At 32.3% G+C, this 19,918-nt stretch overlaps 1 protein-coding gene across 1 annotated transcript; it reads right to left on the minus strand.

The window, feature by feature from the left end:
* Window positions 1-519: 519 nt before the first annotated feature.
* Window positions 520-7,582, minus strand: LOC7471130 (formin-like protein 1). The gene is made up of 4 exons (XM_024594221.2): window positions 5,345-7,582; window positions 3,009-3,202; window positions 2,158-2,402; window positions 520-1,761 (listed from the first exon to the last, which is right to left on the minus strand). The coding sequence occupies exons 1-4, from the start codon at window positions 7,384-7,386 to the stop codon at window positions 934-936; spliced, it is 3,309 nt and encodes a 1,102-aa protein (XP_024449989.2). The 5' UTR covers window positions 7,387-7,582; the 3' UTR covers window positions 520-933.
* Window positions 7,583-19,918: the final 12,336 nt, after the last annotated feature.

Genomic DNA, 19,918 nt, shown 5'->3' on the forward strand with positions numbered 1-19,918 from the left:
TTAACTGTTACTTATTTGCAAGGGAAAAGAAAATGTGATAGTAATTGCATGGAAATCTGGCTCTAACTTCTAAACATAGCAGCTCATTTTCTACTTTCAACTGAATTTAGAATTCCATTAAGATTTTTTTTTATAAAAAAAAACTAAGTACAAAAGCTACATAAGAGGGTAAGGCTGTTAACTATATTCATTCTCAAGCTTTTTGGAGGTTGTCCTAGTTAGTCCTGTATGCACAGTCATTAACCAGAGGTAGACTCGAGACCTAGATTGGGCTTAAAAAATATTATTTAGAAATTAACTCAATATAATTTAATTACAAATTCGAATTGATAAATAATTTAATAATATTTGATTGATTTTTTTTTAAATAATCAAAATAACATTATTTCATTTTTAAAAAATAAAAATAATATTATTTGGAACCCGGCCAACCTATAACTCAACCGGTAATTGGCCTGGCCAAGTTTCATTACTATGCTTGCATGAGATTTGAAGTAAATATGATGCTTCTGCCGAACATTTGACATGAAGTATAATGAGGTCAAAATTACTAAAACAGACAATGTTATACAGTACAGTAGAGCTTCTTCTATGTAACAGGAATATATTTTGTGGTCATGACTTGTATAAACTCAGCAGCTTTCCTATAATTGAAGTTTTCTAACAAGCTTACATGATATTGCCATTGTTGACTGCGAGTCAGCATATTGCCTTGTTGCACCCAAAGAAAACCTCCTCGTATACTATCTATATGACAAGCAAGTTACAAAATCTTTGTCATGGATTTATACACAGAAGAGAAATAAATTACAGAAATCAGGCAAGGCAGCTTCCGGTCCATGATGACCCCAACCAGCCCAGTTCACCTACCATAGGCATTTTCTGGCTAAATGCAACAATAAGTTTACCCTGATAGAACCGGAGCCACAAATATTAAGGTGATTCACTCTCGTCATCAAAGGAATTATACTGTTTGCTTGCATTGGATCCAGAAAAAACCTGTGGCAGCGTTGGATTTACAGGAACCGGAAGCATTGGATTTACTGGAACTGGAAATTTAAGGGCAGAACTAACAATTGTTCGCTCATTTATCATGCCAACTTCTTTGCAGACACGATCAAGGACACTAAGAAAGTCTCTCACCACCATGAAGATTCTGAAAGGGTGAGCCTCTTCCTTGGCTGAATTACCATGGAAGTACTCTGTGATCTCCTTTACTAGCGATAAAGCAACACTTTCTTGGGCTTGAATCCTTATAATCTCCTCCTCAGCCATTTTCATGAACATTGTCATTGACTCTGAAAATTTCTGATTGCTTTCCACCATCCCCAGTTTTTCAATTAATCGCACCACCTCACTGATATTCTCAGTGCCTCTAGAAAGCTTGGAGACATCACTGCTAAGCACATCAGAATCCATAGCAGCTGCTTTCTTCACATGGGTGAGCTCTAAACTAAGACCAGAAACAACTTGCAGGCCAAGCCTCCTCCACTTGGCATCTTCACTGGAAATGGAGTTTGGAGTTTGGTTGGTACTAGAAAGACGAGCACCTTCCGTTCTTATAATTTCCTGCACAACAAAATGCAAGAGTGTGGTCTTTCCATCTGCACCCTTGACATCAACAAGCTTAAGGAGCGTGTCAAGCTTGAAGGCATGGGCATCACCCCGGTTAGTGCCAACATTCATGCGGTTCCCTGTCTTGAGCACGGCTTCTAAAAGTTTAAAAAACATCCTGCTATTTCTCAGCTCTTCACAGGCTGCCTGTAAAAAGGAAAAATCAATGAGATGCGGCCTGTGACATCTCAGATCCACCAACACCATACGACCAGCTTCACCAAACAATAATGACAAGAAATCGCAGGGAATAATTTAGAGTAAAGAAAGAAGCACTGGGACTGGTGGTTGCTTTGTGAAGGAGTGCACAGAATTTTCTATTGGATAGCTGACAAGGTAGCAACTTTAGGTCATTCGACAATCATCCACCATAAGTTCAATCAGACTATCTTGAGAAGTGAAGAGCCATATGGATACTAAATGTTTGTAAGTTCTGATGAATTTCCAAGCGCATAAATTGTAGGCTTGATGACTACAATTATACCACAAGCAAAAAGAAGCAACAAAAATATCGAAGGAAAAGGATTAGACTACTTTATTTACCTCTAGAGTTTCAAAGGACTTCTTGAGGTACTCAACCTCGGACTCAAAATTGGCTACGTAAAGCATTGCATCCACTCGTTTAAATGCAAAGGGTACATCAAGCACTGCCTTCAGAAATTTCTCAGCATGGCCAAGCTTCGTTGGAGAATCCTCTTTGTATTCTTTCAGTTTGCGCTCCTCTTCTTTGGTAGGCGCCATCTTCAATAAACTTTCTAGAAGTTCGGTTCCAAGAGTATCAACATTACCTGCATAACAAGCGGGACTTACTTTAGTTGCTGGAACAGTAATTCAGAAAATGGAAATGTCACTGCATGCTCATGATACAAATAAAAGAGACAAAAAGAAGAGCTCCAACAGAAGCAGTAGTGGAGGATGGAAGAAACATATCCAGCACAAAATGACCAAATGAGGCATTTACTGAATTAGAACCACAAAATGAAAAAATCTATAAGCAGGGATAAGCATCTCCACCAGTATTTATGCCCAGGCTCTAGGTTGTAGCTCTCAATACTCTATTATCTACCATTGTCAACTAAATTTAACCCGAGTTTCATTTGTAAATAGACTTTCAGGAGCAAAATTCAATGCTTTGTACTTCCGGAGGCCAGAAACAATTGAATATCTTTTACTAAGTTAAGCAAGGCAAAGGAGACTTCAGCAATAAAATACTGGTTCATCCGAACTATCAGATATGTTATGAAAAACAGCCTAGAAAGGTTATTTTCTTGCAACAAAGGAGATGAACCAAGAATCCATTCCCAGATAGAACCCGGATAAATGAAATAAACCAATAAGCAGCACAACAATAAGCAGACTGTTGGAGCATGTCTGCCATATCAATGGACATTTACCTTCTAAAAGGCCTTCACAGACTTCCTCAATTGTCACATTGAGTGCCCTGAGCAAAATTGCAATGTTCTGTGCCTTTTTGGGATCAAGTACCCTGTTCTCTCGGCTAGTTGTTGGACTAACTGAATTAGGAGTAGTTGCCTTTGGTTTTGGTGTTTTGACAACAAACAGTGTTTCAATCATTTCTTCGTTCAATCTGCAAAACACCCAATTCAACCAACCAATTCATACAGGAGAAGAGAGAATATAATACATGTTATACAAAAACAAAAAAAACTAAAAGAGCTCGTATATTTAATGTGCACACACTCATATTTCACCGTGGATTCACATAGGAAAATTACTAGTTTACCCTTAGTCGGCAAACTCACAAAGCTTGAATTTAGGGGTAGGAAGGTATTTTTTATTGAACCTATTAGTCATTATAGGAAAAGAGGGGGTTAATCAATATTTTAACATAGTTTATCCACAATATAATTACTTAATCACCCAAAAGGAAAAAAAATGTTTTTCCTTGGGTCAAGGAGCTTTTCGGGTTTTTTGAATTTTTTGTGGGGTAAAATTACTTAGATGTCCCTAAAAATAATCTTTTTTGGCTTTGAATGCAAGAACACTTTAGTTATTTTGTTATGGCTTTTTTGTTATTCTTATATGGGGTTTAGGGGTGATTAGGTCTTTTAATAATATTTATATATAAAATAATATTTTAATTAAAAAGTGGTTGGTGTGTGCCTAGCACGCTCCAGCAAGTGGACGTCGCCCATGCCTTTCGGGTGGCGCGTGCTGCACCAAAACAACTCTGAACACCGCCGCTAGGTACGACATCCGATGCGCCTCACCACCCCCATTACGGTGGTGAGACACGTGCAATAAAAAGATCGGCGATTAAGCTTCATCAACATGTTTTTTCTTCCCTCCCTCTTTCCTCTCCCCCCTCTTAGAAAAACATGCTAGTCATTGCAAAAAAATAAAGTCTAGTTATTTGTTTGTTCATTCAAATTAGATCCTTGTTCTTTTAATTACAAAGTATTTGGTCTTGAGTCATTTATTGAATTAACATTTGATTTTTATATCAAATTCGATCCTCATTCTTTTAATTGTAATGTATTTGATATTGAGTCCTTTATTGAATTATTTTTTTCAATTCTATCCCCTAACATTTTATTTTTATATCAAATTTAGTCCTTATTTTTTTATTGTTATTTTTAGTTTTTCTTATCCTTTTCTTAATTGAAATTGTTTTTCAATTTCATTCCTTATGATTTTTTTATGTCAAACTTGGTTCTCATTCTTTTCAAATCTATATTTTTTTTTCTTTTTTATCCTTTCTTTTTTGAATTTGTTTTTTTCAAATTTACCCCTAACTATTTTGGTTGGTTAGGAATTTTACATTGTTATTTTTTTTGTTTGCTTTTTATGCTGTGTTCCGACCGCATGATTCATGTCACAAGTTTTGAAGGTTGGACTGGATTGGTTTCGATCATTTTTAATTTTATTTTTAATTTCATCCATCATCATTGGGTTTGATGAAAATTGATATTCTTTGTTTTTTTGCATTTTCTTTTTATAGAGTTATCCCGATATTATGTCTCGGGTCATTGACAATAGGTTCACCAGGTTTGACTCAGTTTTTTTTCATTGCTTTTTAGTTTTTTTTTTTTAATTTGGCCCTTCAATGTTAGGCTGGTTTGAGAATTGAGCTTTATGATTCTATTTAGTTTGCTTTCCACGAAGTTATCCCAATCTCACGACTAGGTTATAGATTTGGTTTGATTTTTGCTAAAGCCGGATAATAAAAAAATTTCATGTTTGGTTCCTTCAAAGGATGTAGTTTTTAGAATTCAAGTATGTCATAGCACAGACATACTCGAGCCAATTTCTTTTTGTTTTTTAGATTGTTTTCTTTTTAATTTTATCATTCATCATTTTGTTTGTTGGAATTGTGATTTATTTTTTTTTCCATGTAATAATCTCATTCTAATTTAATTTTTACTTTTTAACAAATAAGTTGACTGAGACATTTTAAGAAAATTATAAAGATATATTTTCATAATATTAATATGCATTTATTTTTTACATTGAATTATTTTTTTTCGCTATATTTGTTGTTGATGTATTATTTATTAATTTTATTATTAAATTTACTGAATTTATTAATTTTATTTTCTCTATGACTGTAATCTTAGATTTTTTTTTCATTTTTTAAATATTTACATTGTTGTAATATTTTTTTTCTAAGATAAAAAGTCCCACGATGATAGATCATCTATTTAGTTAGAACTTTAAAAAAAAAAAAAAAAACACAAGAAAATAAGTAACAGAGGGTTAAGCGTCTTACTTAAAAGAGCTAGACTTGAGATGATCCCACACCATTTCGCGATCAGAGCTTGCTCTAACTTTGTCCCAGTGCAAGGGCTTTAGCTTTGGTTTAGGAGTTTCCTCGGCATCCTGAACTGTTTTAGAACTAGGTGGCAACTCAATTGGCGACACATTGGTTGTGCTTTGTAATACAAAAGGCCTTGAGGGCGGTATAAGCGCTGGGGGCTTTGAAATTGGTTGGTCTGTTGGTGTGGATGATGCATCAACACTGGGAGCTTCCCATTGTCTTTGTGGTTGCAGTATTGATAGAGGAGGAAGAGGAGGAGGAGGAGGTGGTGGTGGTGGACCTGACGTAGGCTGCTCCAAAACATTACTAATTCTTGCATTTAGACCTAAAACACTAGAAGTCATTCTTGGTGATGCATCTGGGCTCTTTCTATCTGGCGAAGAAGAAGCTGAAGATAATAATGTAGGAGACATCTTATCATGATCCGAAACATACGAAATTCTGGTAGATGAAAATGAGCTCTTGGATGCTGACAATGAAGGAAACATCATCTGAATTCGACCCAAAACATTTGAAACTATTGGAGATGGAGGTGGGCTCTTCTCGAGACCTCTTTCTGGTGAAGTAGAAGCAATAGACAGTGAAGGAGACTGAGCAGTTTGATCCAAACCAAATGATATTATGAGGGGCGGGGTCTTCTCCAAAACTCCATTGCCAGGTGATGTAGAAACAGAGGACAAGGACGGAGACTGCGCGTTAAATGGAGCTGAATCGTTCAGTGCTCTACCAGGTGAAGAAGAAACTGAAGATGGTGAACTGGACGGTGTATTTTGGGACAAATTGTTATTCAATATTCTAGCTGGAGATAAAGATGGAGACCGCATAAGCACATTGTTTCGATGCGATACTCTAGGAGAAGTAGAAGCCGAAGACAGCACATTTCTAGGCGAAACATCTGGAGATGAAGCCGAAGAAGGAGATTTCCTCTCATTATCAACATCCATCATTGGTGGTGGCGGCGGCTGTGATTGAGCAGCAAGTAGAGTATGTGATTTTGGTGTGGAACTCAAACTTAGTGGCGGTGATATACTGAGAGACTGGGACCGAGAAGGAGAAGCTGAAGTGGAAGACGAATACGAGCTCGAAGAATCACTACTTTTTTCATCAAAACCTACACCAGCAGCAAACACTCTTCTAGACCCGGATCCTGTCCCGCTGGGGCTGTCTCTACCGCCTAAAGATCCTCGCGGTGAGTAAAACTCCTCCTCCTCCTCCTCCTCACGCCCATCCCTACTATTAGTAGTAGTACTACTAATATACCCAACTTCTCCATTTCCATACTTCAGCGTGGAATTCTCCTTGTTGAGTGGTGGAAGCGGCCGGAGCTCCGGAGACTCCAGTTTCCGACGGTCCGACCCATCGGAGCTTTCGTCTAGCCTCGTTGAATTTACTAAAGTGTCCATGTAGAGAAAGTTGGAACTAGTTGAAGTAATTGATAGTTTATAGCTGTTATTACTAGTCCCAATTACTCTCGTATCTGCATTTCTGTTGCTGATATTGGATCCAGTGTAAGTCTTGTCATCGGAGAAGTTACTGCGGTTTCTCCGGCGACGAGCGTAGTAAACGATAATAGTAATGGACAAGACAATGAGAGCTGAGATGACTGCAGAGATGGCGACGAGGAGGGGTTTTTGGGAAGTGGGTTTGGGCTTGGAAGACTGGGGGAGGATAAGAGAGGAGATGTTGGCAGGGAAAGATGCAAATGTGGTAGGAGAAGGAGGGGGTGGAGGAGAAGGGTAGGAAGGGAAAAAGGGGGGTGGGTTAGGGGTAGAAGTGGAAAATGGGATTTGGGGAGTTGTTGAAGATGGCGGGGAAGGTGGGGAGGAAGATGGAGGTTCGGTGGGAGGAATGGAGCCTTCAGGGAAGAATGGTTGGTGCAAGATCCTACGGTTATGAGGAGAAGAGGTGGAGGAGAAGTGGAGGGCGGGTGCGTAGGATAAGAGGAAGAATAATAATATTGTGATGGAGGTGGAGGTGGAGGTGGAGGTTGACATTTTGTGGTGTCTCTCTGCTTGCCTTTTTGAAAGAGAAGAAAGGGAGAGGGAAAGGGTCGAAAGAAGGAAAGTGGAGGAGGAGGAGGAGGAGGAGGAGCATCCAGCTATGATTCTGCCGTTGAAGGTTTTGTGTTCTGTTTGCTCCTGCTATTAGTGAAGTGCGAAGGGGCCCTCGACACTTGAGGATGGCCTCAAAATGATGAGACTGCGTGCTTTTTGTACGTTACAAGTAAATACTGTAAGTTTTTAGTTTCTTTCCCATGCACTAGTGCTTTTTGAATACTAACCTTAAAAAAAAATTATTTCATCATATTTTCAGGTTAATTTATAAATTATTAGATTAATCTAAATTAATTATTTTTATTAAAATAATATTTTTATATATATATTTTTTTTTTACCACTAATCTAATCAAATTTGATTAGGTACAATAAACCATTAAATCTCTAACTAAATAGAATAAATTTTATTAGGTTAATATCTTGTTTAATTTAAATAAAAATTTGATTTGAGTATGATTTGAAATCCTAATTTATCAAATCAGGTCTCACAGATAATAAAAGTCTTAAATTTTCTTTTTTCTGGAACTTTGATCTGTATTATTTTGAGATTTATTTTAAAAAATAATAATAAACCTCAATTTTTCTATGCACTATGTGAAGAGTGCTGCAATATTTTTCATGAATTCTTCATTTTAATATACGAAGTTTTGGCTACACCTTTTAGGAACGCGGTATATTTCATAAAAATTTAATTTTTTTATTAAAAATTAATATTTTGAATTATTTTAATATATTGATTTTAAAAAATAAAAAAAATATATTATTTTAATAAAAAAACATTTTAAAAAATAACTAGAAACTCGAATTGATGAGCATATGTTTTGGAAGGTATAATGATCCCATTTTCTCTCATCTGTGTGAATGGTATAAATAGATTTTTTTGGTAGGTGTACACAACCTTTTAAACAAGTCAAACAGCAGCTCCCTTCCCCATTTGGCACATGTGCATGGACCTTGGACGCACCGACACTTCATTGCGTTTTTTTATCATTGAAAAATAATTCAAAAAACGTTGCAAATTAGTGAATAGCAAGTGTATCGTGGGAGTTAGTAATAGCGATATTAAACGTTGCTTGGCTTTCCGTGAGTTATTTTGTAACAATGTTTTTTTAATTTTTTTTAAAAAATATCTTCGAATAATATTATTTTAGATGAACTCGTTATCCAGATTTTAAATCAAGTTAAGAATTACTCTGATTTAAATTTTGAATTAAATATATATTTGAGAGTTTGCTTTTTCACTCCAAAATGTATCAAAATAATTTTTTTTTATTTTTTAAAAATATTTTTGATATCAGCGCATCAAAATAATCTAAAAATACTAAAAAAATATTAATTTTTTTAAAAATATTTTTAAAACGTAAAAATAAATAGTCATGAACTGGTTTGGATTTAATAACTTGGTAGGATATTATATTAGATTTTTTATAGTTAGAAATAATTCAAAAAATGTGGAAAATTAATTAATAATAAATACATCGTAAGAGTTTTGACATGAAGGTAGTTGTTCAATCTATGTCTTGCTAATTTTTGAATTTTTTAAATATTTTTGAATTATTTTAATATAGTAATATTAAAAATAAATCTTATATAATAATAATATTATTATTATTTTAATATATTTTTTTTAAAAAAATCATCGTAACTTCCAAACTTTGGAAATATGTAATCTATATATTAGTGTGTACGGCCCATGTCGATGCATGTCACTAATGATATTCCTTAATTTTATATTGGATACTCATCTACATAACCATCTTTTCAAAATATTGGTGGAACCAAGATGACAAGAACTATATAATTATATGTGTTTATTGTTGAGACGAGGTTGTCTTGCTAGGCACGATTGAGCCGACGGTAGTAAAATATGAAAAAGTACACGTGTTCACTTCTCACTACATCACACAACCTAGAGCAAGTCCCCCTTCATTAATTGCTTATTATATAGTACATTAATACATTCGGTCAAATTTTGCTTTGTTTCATGAAATTGTCTCATTTTAGTGCCTCCTCGACACATTTCTATTACTTTTTTATTTATTTAAACTTATAGAAAAATCACATGATAAATATACATATTTAAAATAAACTTTCGAATAATTTGTTTTGTATTTTTAAGATATTACAGATAGTCTTTTTTCTAAAAAAAATAATTTTTATACAACTATAAAAATCAATGATGCAATTATACATGGTATTAATAGATTCCATCCATGCATTTTTGCTACCATTTTCCTCCTCCATCCACCGGAAACCTCTCGATACACCGCCCCTTAGAAGGGTGGAAACTATCCTCGCCAAATGCTAGTCACAGCCCACCTAACCATAAAATTTGCTTACTCTGTTCCATTCTGACATCAAAACACATGTGATTTTAAGAGTGTCGAAGCCTATAAAAACATCACCAAATAACTGAAACTCACCAAATCTCGCACCCAAATACAAATATCAGTGCTATAGAGTATAATAATTGTTATTTTTTAAAATAATTTTAATTTAAATAAATTTTTTATATTTTTTTTTATATTAGTACATCAAAACAAACCGAAAATATATTAAAAATAAATTAAAAATAAATAAATCAAATTTTAACCAATTATTCGGCCGCAATCCCAAATGGGGGCTCCATCCCTTTAAATATACCATTACAAGCAGCTAAAAAAAATAAAAATATGATGGTAGATGTTTAAAATAATTTTTAAATGAATTTTTTATGTTTTTTTGATGGTTTTGATATGAAAATATCTAAAATAAATTTTAAAAAATAAAATAATATTATTTTAATATATTTAAAAAAAAAAAAACATTCTCACTGTTACAAACTTACCTCCTCAGCCCACTAGCACACAAAAAAACGATAATATAACTCTTTGCAGGATATTGTTGTATGTTCATTGATATTGATATTGATTGACAGTGTTACATTATTGTCTGTTTGCTGGCAGCAACAACGAAGTTAAAAAAGGTGAAGTGTCACGGAGAAGAGGAACATACGTGTCCATTAAAACCCATAGACTTTTGGGGTTCTTTGCCACCACAAAGACTCTGCTTTGATTCCTGATTCCCTGCAACATTTATTTTCTGGCCTCTGCTGTACATGTCGTAGAGAAGAGGAGGGACATGCGTGTACATTGACATATTAATTTGTGGACTTTATAATATGGTTGAGTTTTATTTCAAACTTTATATCAAGACCATGATACACCACATAAATTATATTTTTAAATTCTATCTGGCCCAGATAAATTGTTCTGAAATTTTTCAATTTGAAACCTTATTTAGATTAACATTTATTTCAAATTTTTATTAGGGGTGTTTAGGAGTGTGGTAGCGGTTACTTTTTAAAGTGTTTTTTTCGCTTGGTAATGCATCAAAATAATATTTTTTTTATTTTTAAAAAAATTATTTTTGACATGAGCATATAATCAAAATGATCTGAAGATACCAACAAATATTAATTTAAAGCTAAAAAATAAAAAAAATTCTATTTTTTTAAAATACTTTTAAAACGTAAAAACAAAGAGACCCTTATACCTGATTCGGTCAATTTAAAAACAAATTCATTAAAAATAATAATGTTTTAATTAAAAAAACAAAACAATTTATTTTAGGATTGATCTTGTTTTAAATCCATGATCTAAGTGTATAAATTAATATCTTTTTAATATTTTTTATGATTTTAATATATTAATATAAATAATGTTTCATGCAGTATTGACCTTTTTCATTTTATCTCTTTCTTTAATTACAAAACACTCTGTTCCCTCCCTGTCTCAATATTTGCAACTTCACGCTCCATCATTTCCTTTACAAACAAAATAGTACTGCTGCATGATTATGACACTCAGTCATAATTATGTATATGATACAGACTTGGCCAAGAGAGGTCCATTTATTTATGGGTCTAACATTAAAATTGTATTTGGTGTTGTATTGTATGGTATTTTTTAAAAGTGATTTTCAAAAATTATTAAAAAAAATATATAAAAAATTAATTTAATGTTTTCTTATATGAAATGCACTTTTGAAACGTAAAAAACAAAAATTATCATAATCTAAAATGGATACTTGATATCTATTTTGGACTTGTTAGCATCACGGACTCATAAAAAATCATTAAATTAAAGAATTTAATTAAAAAATAGCTTATCTCGATATCATTATTTGAATAGCGTTTTATAGTTTATAGCAAGGACTCCGTTTTATCATCATAAAAAAGATAGATCTTATATTCAGATTAAACCATCAATAATTTAAAATAAAACAAATGAATAGGTCGAAAAAGAAATGTGTACCATATGTATTTTCTTGCGTCCTAAGCCAAAATATCACAAGTATCTCCTCGTCACAGACCATCGCAAGGAAAATTATAACCAAATTTTTTCCCTGGAGATCTAGAGAAAGCTACAATCAATAGAATTTTCCTAACCCTATGAAATTCTTTTTCTTTTCAATAGGAATCAGGAGATTGGATCTAGCTGTAAGAAGAATACTTGGTCTAATTATTATTTTCATATTTAAAAGTTCATTTGTTTTTGTATTTCAGAAAAGAAATTGAAAAGAAATTAATTTTTTTTATTTTTTTCTTAACTTCAAATTAATTATTTTTTATATTTTTGAATTTTTAAAATGTTTATATAAAAAATAAATTTTAAAAAATAAAACGATATCCAACAGCCTCCAAAACTGTTACATGAGATGGCTACACTGCTACCAGCACATCATGCGAGGCTGCATGCTGGATTGACTTTTGCGTCTGCTTCTTCTACGCATTCACTGATTAATTCCAAATAAAACCCTTCCTTTCCTCTTGGATTAGCTATCGAACAATCAATGATAATTATTTTTTCCAAATCTTTGAGACTTTTCCACTCATACTGTAGACTTTATAAAACTTGGAAAGCACCATAAGCTTTCAAAGTGGGATTTCCAGCAGGAAAAACAGAACAGTATAGGATACCCTCTGCTTCTGGGAAGCAAACGTGATGTTTTTACTGTAAAGTAAACAGCATAACATTAACATTAACACTCCTTGTTGATGCTATGAGATGTGATTATTATCAGTTTGGTTTGGTTTTTACTTGTAAAAAAAATCAAATTAAAATTTTATAAAATACACAAAATAAAACCGAAACCGGTTCAAACCGATCAGTTTGGGTTTGGTTATTTTATATTAAAAACCAAAATCCAACTAATCGGTTTTGGTTCTATTCAGATCAATTTTGGTGCAGTGCGGTTCGGTTCGGTTATTAATATTAAAAACCAAAAACTATATTATTTTTTTTGGGTTTTTTGGACTTTCTAATGGGCTTAGTTTCGGTTTGGTTTTTTTATTTTTCGGTTTGGTTGGGTTCGTTGGTTTTCCAGTTTCAGGCTGTCAAGAACCATTTCAACCCAATAGCTTAAGCTATTAGGTCAGGTCCCAGGATATGATTTATATTATTCTCTAACACACCCCCTCAAGTGAAAGCCCTTTGGGCTTGAAACTTGCACATACTCATATTACCTTATGCTTGATTTTTATCAAATAAATAGGGGTGGTGAGATTCGAACTCGTGACCACTTGATCATCAAGGCTCTGATACCGTGTCAAAGAACTATCTCAACCCAATATCTTAAACTGTTAGGTGATGTTCCTAGAATATGATTTATATTATTATCTAATACATGCTTATAAAACCGAAACCGAACCGCATCGAATATTTTTTAACATATTCTAATCGTTTTAATCGATTTTTTTTTATGATTTAATTTTTTCAATTATTTTTTTAATTTTCTTAATTTAATCGATTTTTCAAATTTTTTTACTTACACATAAATGCTATGATCTTGAAGCTTGTAGCTTGGATAAGAACTTGTGATTGGTGTGGACTGGCTGTCTCCCTCCCTCGCTTTTGGTAAGAGCATCTTGAAGGAATCAACTTTTTTGAATGCCCATGACAAGAGAAAAGAAGAGTCAACGGTAGCTCGATTGCTAAAGCAGTACGGTAATCAAGTTGCTAGAGATGTCTGTCACTGTCCACGCATACATAAACATACAAAAACATGTATATAGGTTTGGGTACTGTAGTTATGAAACCCCTAATTAATGGGTTGATCCACCAACTGAAAACCTAGATTGGGCTCAATTTCTTTTAAAATTATCCACCGGTTGATCCAATCAAATTCGATTAACTAAACGGGTTAAACTTGTTATCCAGATAATCCAATTAAAACTCAAAGTGAAATCTAATTAAATTTTTTTATTTTTTTAAAACAATATTGTTCTGTTTTTTTTTTAATTTTTATTGAAAATAACATTGTTTTAACAAAATAAATAAATTAACCCATATTAAGCTAATGACTTGTGAGTTAACCCGCAATCCAAAGTTTTAGATCGGGTTATGAGCTAGGCTAAATTTTAAAACTAAACATGTGTATCTCACGAGTTAACCGATGATTCGAGTCCTAGACAATGTCATGAGTTGTGTGTTGATCTTACTGAGTAATGGGGGATTGACACAGCCAGAAAGTGGCATGGATCAATGTTCTGTGTCTGGTGCTAGATTCTCGACGAGAAGGAAAGAAAAAGAGAAGGAGACCTGATTGGATTGCAGGAACAATGATTGTCGAAGGGAGTTGTTGCAAAAATGATCAAGACGGCTCCATGAGTTCCTTCATATGATGATTAATGCGTAAGAACGTCTGAGAAAGGGAGTGGATCCTAATTATTATAATACCAAATCGATCAGGATCATGGCTGCAATTCTGAGAAAGGAAGTGGACCAGACTTAATTATTTTAAGACCAAATTGAGGTGGATCATGGATGCTTATGATTATTACAAGATGCACTGTTTTTGGTTTTTAGGGCAAACAAATGTACTGTTGCTTGTTTGTTTCCATTTGCCCAATCAAGCTTATGATGGTTTATTGTCTTTTTCTCCTGTTAGTCTTCTTGTTTCTGGCAACTACAGACAAAATATTAGTCAATTAGGTTTTTTTTTTCATGAAAAGATCTATTTTATAATTATCTTAATTATATATATATATATATATATATATATATATATATATATATTAAATTTATTATTTTTTATTTTTCAAATAATAATTAAATAGAATTTAACTTCTAAACTTTTATTTATTTATTTGAGTATCATAGACTACTTTTTGATTAAAAATATACCATTCTATCCAGGTTTTTGTTCTTCCATTCATTTTTTTTATAAAAACAAATTATGTGTTTTCATAACATGTATCATGTTTTTATATCATCACTTGTACGTGATCAAGATTAATAAAATATTATATTGAATTTTTAAAAATAAAAATAAAAAAATTGATTATTTTTTATAACAAACTAATTAGCAAATGTGATCGTGATCATTTGGGTTTTGTAAATCAAAAGGTACAATAATATTCGCTGAAAGCAAAATATATATATATATATATATAAATTTATTGATGAGACACGCTTGATGGAGTAAATGTATATTTTTTTTCATAAGCATGCCTTTTCAATTTATTATTTTATGAGAGTTTTGATGATCTTATAAAAAATAGTACGATTTGTGACTCTATATCTTTAATTATTAACTTGAGTGCTAGGCATGATTTGTCAATGCTTGTTTGTTAAATCTCTTATATAAAATTAATATGATTTTGGTAGGGTATGATATTTGGTAGTGGTTGTTTTTTAAAGTATTTTTTTGATTATAAATGTGTTAAAATAATTTTTTTTTAGTTTTCATATCTATATATCAAAACAATTCTAAAACATAAAAAAAATTAATTCAAAGTAAAAAAAATCTTTAAAAAAAAAACACTACTCAACTCTAGAAACAAACAGAAATGATAGTACTTTGAATGAGATTGTTTGGCATAATGGTTGAACTTGAGTTTGACATGAAAAAAATATTAAATTAATGTTTTTCAGTGTCTTTTTTATGATTTTGATGCACTGATGTTAAAAATTAAAAAAAATTAAAAATTATTTTAATATTATCAAAGAATCATCTCAACCCAATAGCTTAAACTGTTAAGTGAGAGGTCTCAGGATATGATTTGTATTATTCTCTAACACACCCTCTCAAGTGAAAGCCCTTTGGTCTTGAAACTTGCACAGACTCATATTATCTTGTGCTTAATTTTTATCAAATAAATGAGGATGGTGATTCGAACTCGTGACTGCTTGGTTATCTAGGTTCTGATATCATATCAAAGAACCATCTCAACTCAATAGTTTAAGCTGTTAGGTAAGGTTTTAAAATATGATTTGTATTATTCTCTAACAAATATAAACTTCGATTATTTTTCAAGTAGAAAAAATACTTTGCACTATAATATCAAATACAAACTCAATGTATTTGATGCCATATAACCAATAACATCAAATTCAAGACACGGTTCACACAAGTACATGATCGAATACTGATGAAAAATAATCCAACTTATCACATTTTGATTGGGAAATTAAACTCAAGCCTATATTATTGAATAATTTTTTTCTTAATTATTGGAAAGTTGATCTCTGTAAGTACAGACAGTTGAATTGAATTCAATCCAAAAGGGATGAAGTTGCCGATATTTGTGAATAAGGAATAAGAAGGGAACAAATTAGCAGAGGAGGCTGTCTAGCATATTGTGTAATCTTTCCTCCTGGATTTCTCTACGAACGAACAATTCTTTTTCAATTTTGTTTGTAGAACCTGTTTTCAATTCAATAAAGAAGTTTACATTCTTGTTAGTTGATCTTTAGTTCTTGTTTTCTAGCTTGATCTCCATAACCATGCTGCAATTTTTCCTTCTCAATTATTGGAAGCTCTTAGTTATTGTTTATAGGGATGAGCAAAAAAACCGAAAAACCGATTAAATCGAGAAAACCAGAAAAAAATAACCGAAAAACCCGAACCGAGAAAAAAACCGATTAAACCGATTAAAACTTTGAAAAAACTGGTTGGTTCGGTTTCAGTTTTATAAATCTGAAACTGAAAAAACCGAACAGAATCCAAACTGGAAAAAAACCGAAAAAAAACTGAGACAAACCGGAAAAAACTGGTTTTTGTCCAAAAAACCAAACCGAACCGAACTGAAACCGGTCGGATTGAACCGGTTTCGGTTTATTTTTTTTAAAAAATTTAGTTTGGTTATTTGTTTTTGATAAAAACCGAACCGAACCAAAAATAATCACTCCTAATTGCTTCATTGCCGATATATCAGTCTATATCTGTAAATAAAAAATAAAAAATAAAAAAAATTGATATTAAATTAAGCTTGCTCCAACTAATTAGCCGACACGATCATACGGGAAATAGATTGAGCAGGAAAACATAAGTACAATAAAAAGAAGAAGGGATAATTACAAAAACTCTTCTGTAATTAATTTGATATAAATTTCACTTTAATTAATGGCTTCTTTTGGATTCTGAGTTTCTTATGGTGTGGGTGGAAAAACTAGTGAGGGAGGAGGGCATGCTTGTTTTTTAAGTTCTTAATTATGTTGGGTTTGTTTGATTTGATTCCACTACTATATTTTAGCATAATTAAAGATGTTAGGATTCACTTCCACTGGATCGATCATCTACCCAACGTGCATCATTAGATGACAATCTTCTCCTTTCAACTTTCACGAGCATGATTGATATTATGATAACGGGTGTTTTTAAAAATATTTTTTGATTAAAAATATATTGAAATAATATTTTTTTTATTTTTTTAAATTAATACTTTAAAACATTCTGAAAACACAAAAAAAAAATTAATCTTTTTTAAAACATTTTTAAAATGTAAAATCAAACGGGCTCTAAAGATGGCTTTTCAACCATGTTTTCCCTATCTGAAAAGAATATTTGTAAACTTTGTTCGAGTTTTTTTTTAATAAATATTTTTATTAAAATAATATTTTTTATTTTTTAAAAAAAAAACTGCTCTGAATTAAATCTTACAACTATGCCAGAAAGAATGATCGATATTCATGCTGGTTTGGTTTATTTCTCTCACACACACACACACACACACACACAGAGCATTCAGGCAGTGTAATTATGCCGTGATGCTCTTGCAAAATACTATGGAGATATTTTACTAAAAATGTTGAGACCGAAATTAATCATTAATTTATCAGCATGGTAATAACTTCTTCAAAATATAATAGCATTTGCCAAGGCATCATCTAACATTTTCTAACACAAATTATATTTATAATAGCAACTAGCTCACTGTACAACATAAATTTATTTCAGTAATTAAAAACCAAAAACTACATGCATAGTTCATGTAGTCGAGCTTGTAAAAATTGAACCTTTTAAGTATTCGAGTGAGGATCTAACATAACTAAATGAAAATTTGATACAGACGGACTATGTGAATGGCATAACAAATGCTTTTATGAGCTATTGGGATATGTTTAGACCTAAAAAGAGATCTAGTCATGTTAAACTGAGTTAACTTATTAACAACAACTAAATTTAACGATATATTTCATTTAAATTAATCTTACCATCCGTTTCGCATGTGCAGCAAACGGAACGGAGCCGCCAGTGTGCGTTGTCACCCCGCCATGAATTGGCCGATTCCGGTTGCCAGCACCGGACTGTGAGCGTCGTGTGAACCGCTCAGACGTCACGTGCTCAAGATAGTGCGGCCATATATCTTCCGGGATGTATATCGGTTTGAAATCCCTCCAAACCGCAACATCATTCCAGCCTTGGAAACCCCTATCCCTCGCGGTTTTTTTTGCATTTTTTTGTGCTTCATACCAAAAATCACACAACCTACTTCACGCAACCAAAAATTACATTTCGAAACATAAATTTTTGTCTAAAAAAAATCTTGTATTGTTTTCGATCTTACCTAGTTGCCGTGTGATTTTCCCACACCCTCCTCACAACAGTGTTATGCTCACTGTCCCAGCAGAATTTGTGCTGTGTATAAATAAACAAGTTTAAATAAAAATAATAATTTATTTACAATTATATTAATAAGCTGAAAATTATAAATTAATACCAACCTCAAACCTGTTAAACCATGCATTGATTTGAAGCATCCATTCAGGATGCTTGGATATCTGACTCCATTGAAACAATGAAATCTCCATCGACGATTTAAACGCCGATGATATTACTCGGGCGGCTTCAATGTTTGTGAACCTGAAAATAAATGAAATAAATTCAATAGTGATTACTTCATAAATTATGTTGTAATTTAAAAAAAAAAACTAAAACCTTAACAAACTTACATTGAAAGGTCGTCCTTCCACTGTACCTCGTACTTGCGGGTAAATAATTCCGCTGCGAAGGCACGCCACCTCTGCGCTGTGAAGTACCGCTGGAAGAGGCAACATCGGTTGACGGCGCAGGTGGTGTAGGTGCCTCTTCTTGAGAGGCACCTAAGGAAATATCATCCTCGCTGCTAGACGAACTAGCTGCGACCGTACTTGAGCGACCAGCTCTGGTTTTCGTTCTACGCATCTACACAATTTGATACAAATAATTATATAATTAAATTCAAATGTAAAAAAAATTTCGACAGCACCTCCCCTATACCGGATACTACCCAAATCCACAAACCTGCACATATTAACAATAGCCACAATCAATTTACCCAATATATACTAATTATTCCAACATATTCAATTATTAATCCTAAGGTAAATTCAACATTAAGAATTACAATTCAAGTAATTATTCAATAATTATGCCAATACAACGAAACAATAAATTAAAAAAAAAACTCTAGAATAACAATCAAAATAAATGGAAAAAATTAAACACAAAGCATGCAATAATAGAGTAAAACTAATAATTATTCCAACATATTCAATTACTAATTCTAAGGTAAATTCAACATTAAGAATTACAATTCAACAAATTATTCAATAATTATGCCAATACAACAAAACAATAAATTAAAAAAAAAACTCTAGAATAACAATCAAAATAAATGGAAACAATTAAACACAAATCATGCAATAATAAAGTAAAATTAATAATTATTCCAACATATTCAATTACTAATTCTATGGTAAATTCAACATTAACAATAAATATTCAACAAATTAACTAATAATAATTATGCCAATACAACAATAAAAAATATTCAATAAATTCAAAAAAAAAAACTATAGACTTTAGCAATGAATTATGCAAAAAAAACTATAGACTTTATCTACATTACAAAAAATACACCAAAACAAAAAAAATAACCAAAAAAATAGCAAAACAAAAACCATTAAAGTAAAATGAAATAGAGGAAACACTAACCTTTTAAACTGATGGAGATTCACGATAAAAAAAGCTTGAGATCGCCTGAAGAACGGAGAGGAAAAGAATGGTGAAAAACTGAGGAGAAGAGAAAATTAACTGAAGAGGCGGTCGGGGGAGGTTAAATGCCAATTTTACCGACGGATTCACCGACGTCTATAAAATTAATTATTATTTTAATTTATTCCGTCGGTGAGGTGTTAAAAACCGTCGGTAAATTTTGAATTTCG

Source organism: Populus trichocarpa, chromosome 2 (genome assembly GCF_000002775.5).
Source record: "Populus trichocarpa isolate Nisqually-1 chromosome 2, P.trichocarpa_v4.1, whole genome shotgun sequence".
NCBI classification, from domain to species: Eukaryota; Viridiplantae; Streptophyta; class Magnoliopsida; order Malpighiales; family Salicaceae; genus Populus; species Populus trichocarpa.

Coding starts and splice junctions, on each gene's coding strand:
- LOC7471130 (XM_024594221.2), bottom strand. CDS start 7,386: ATGTCAACCTCCACCTCCACCTCCACCTCCATCACAATATTATTATTC. Junction 3,203..5,344: donor CTCAAGTCTAGCTCTTTTAA/GTAAGACGCTTA, acceptor GGTGTTTTGCAG/ATTGAACGAAGAAATGATTG. Junction 1,762..2,157: donor AGTCCTTTGAAACTCTAGAG/GTAAATAAAGTA, acceptor TCCTTTTTACAG/GCAGCCTGTGAAGAGCTGAG.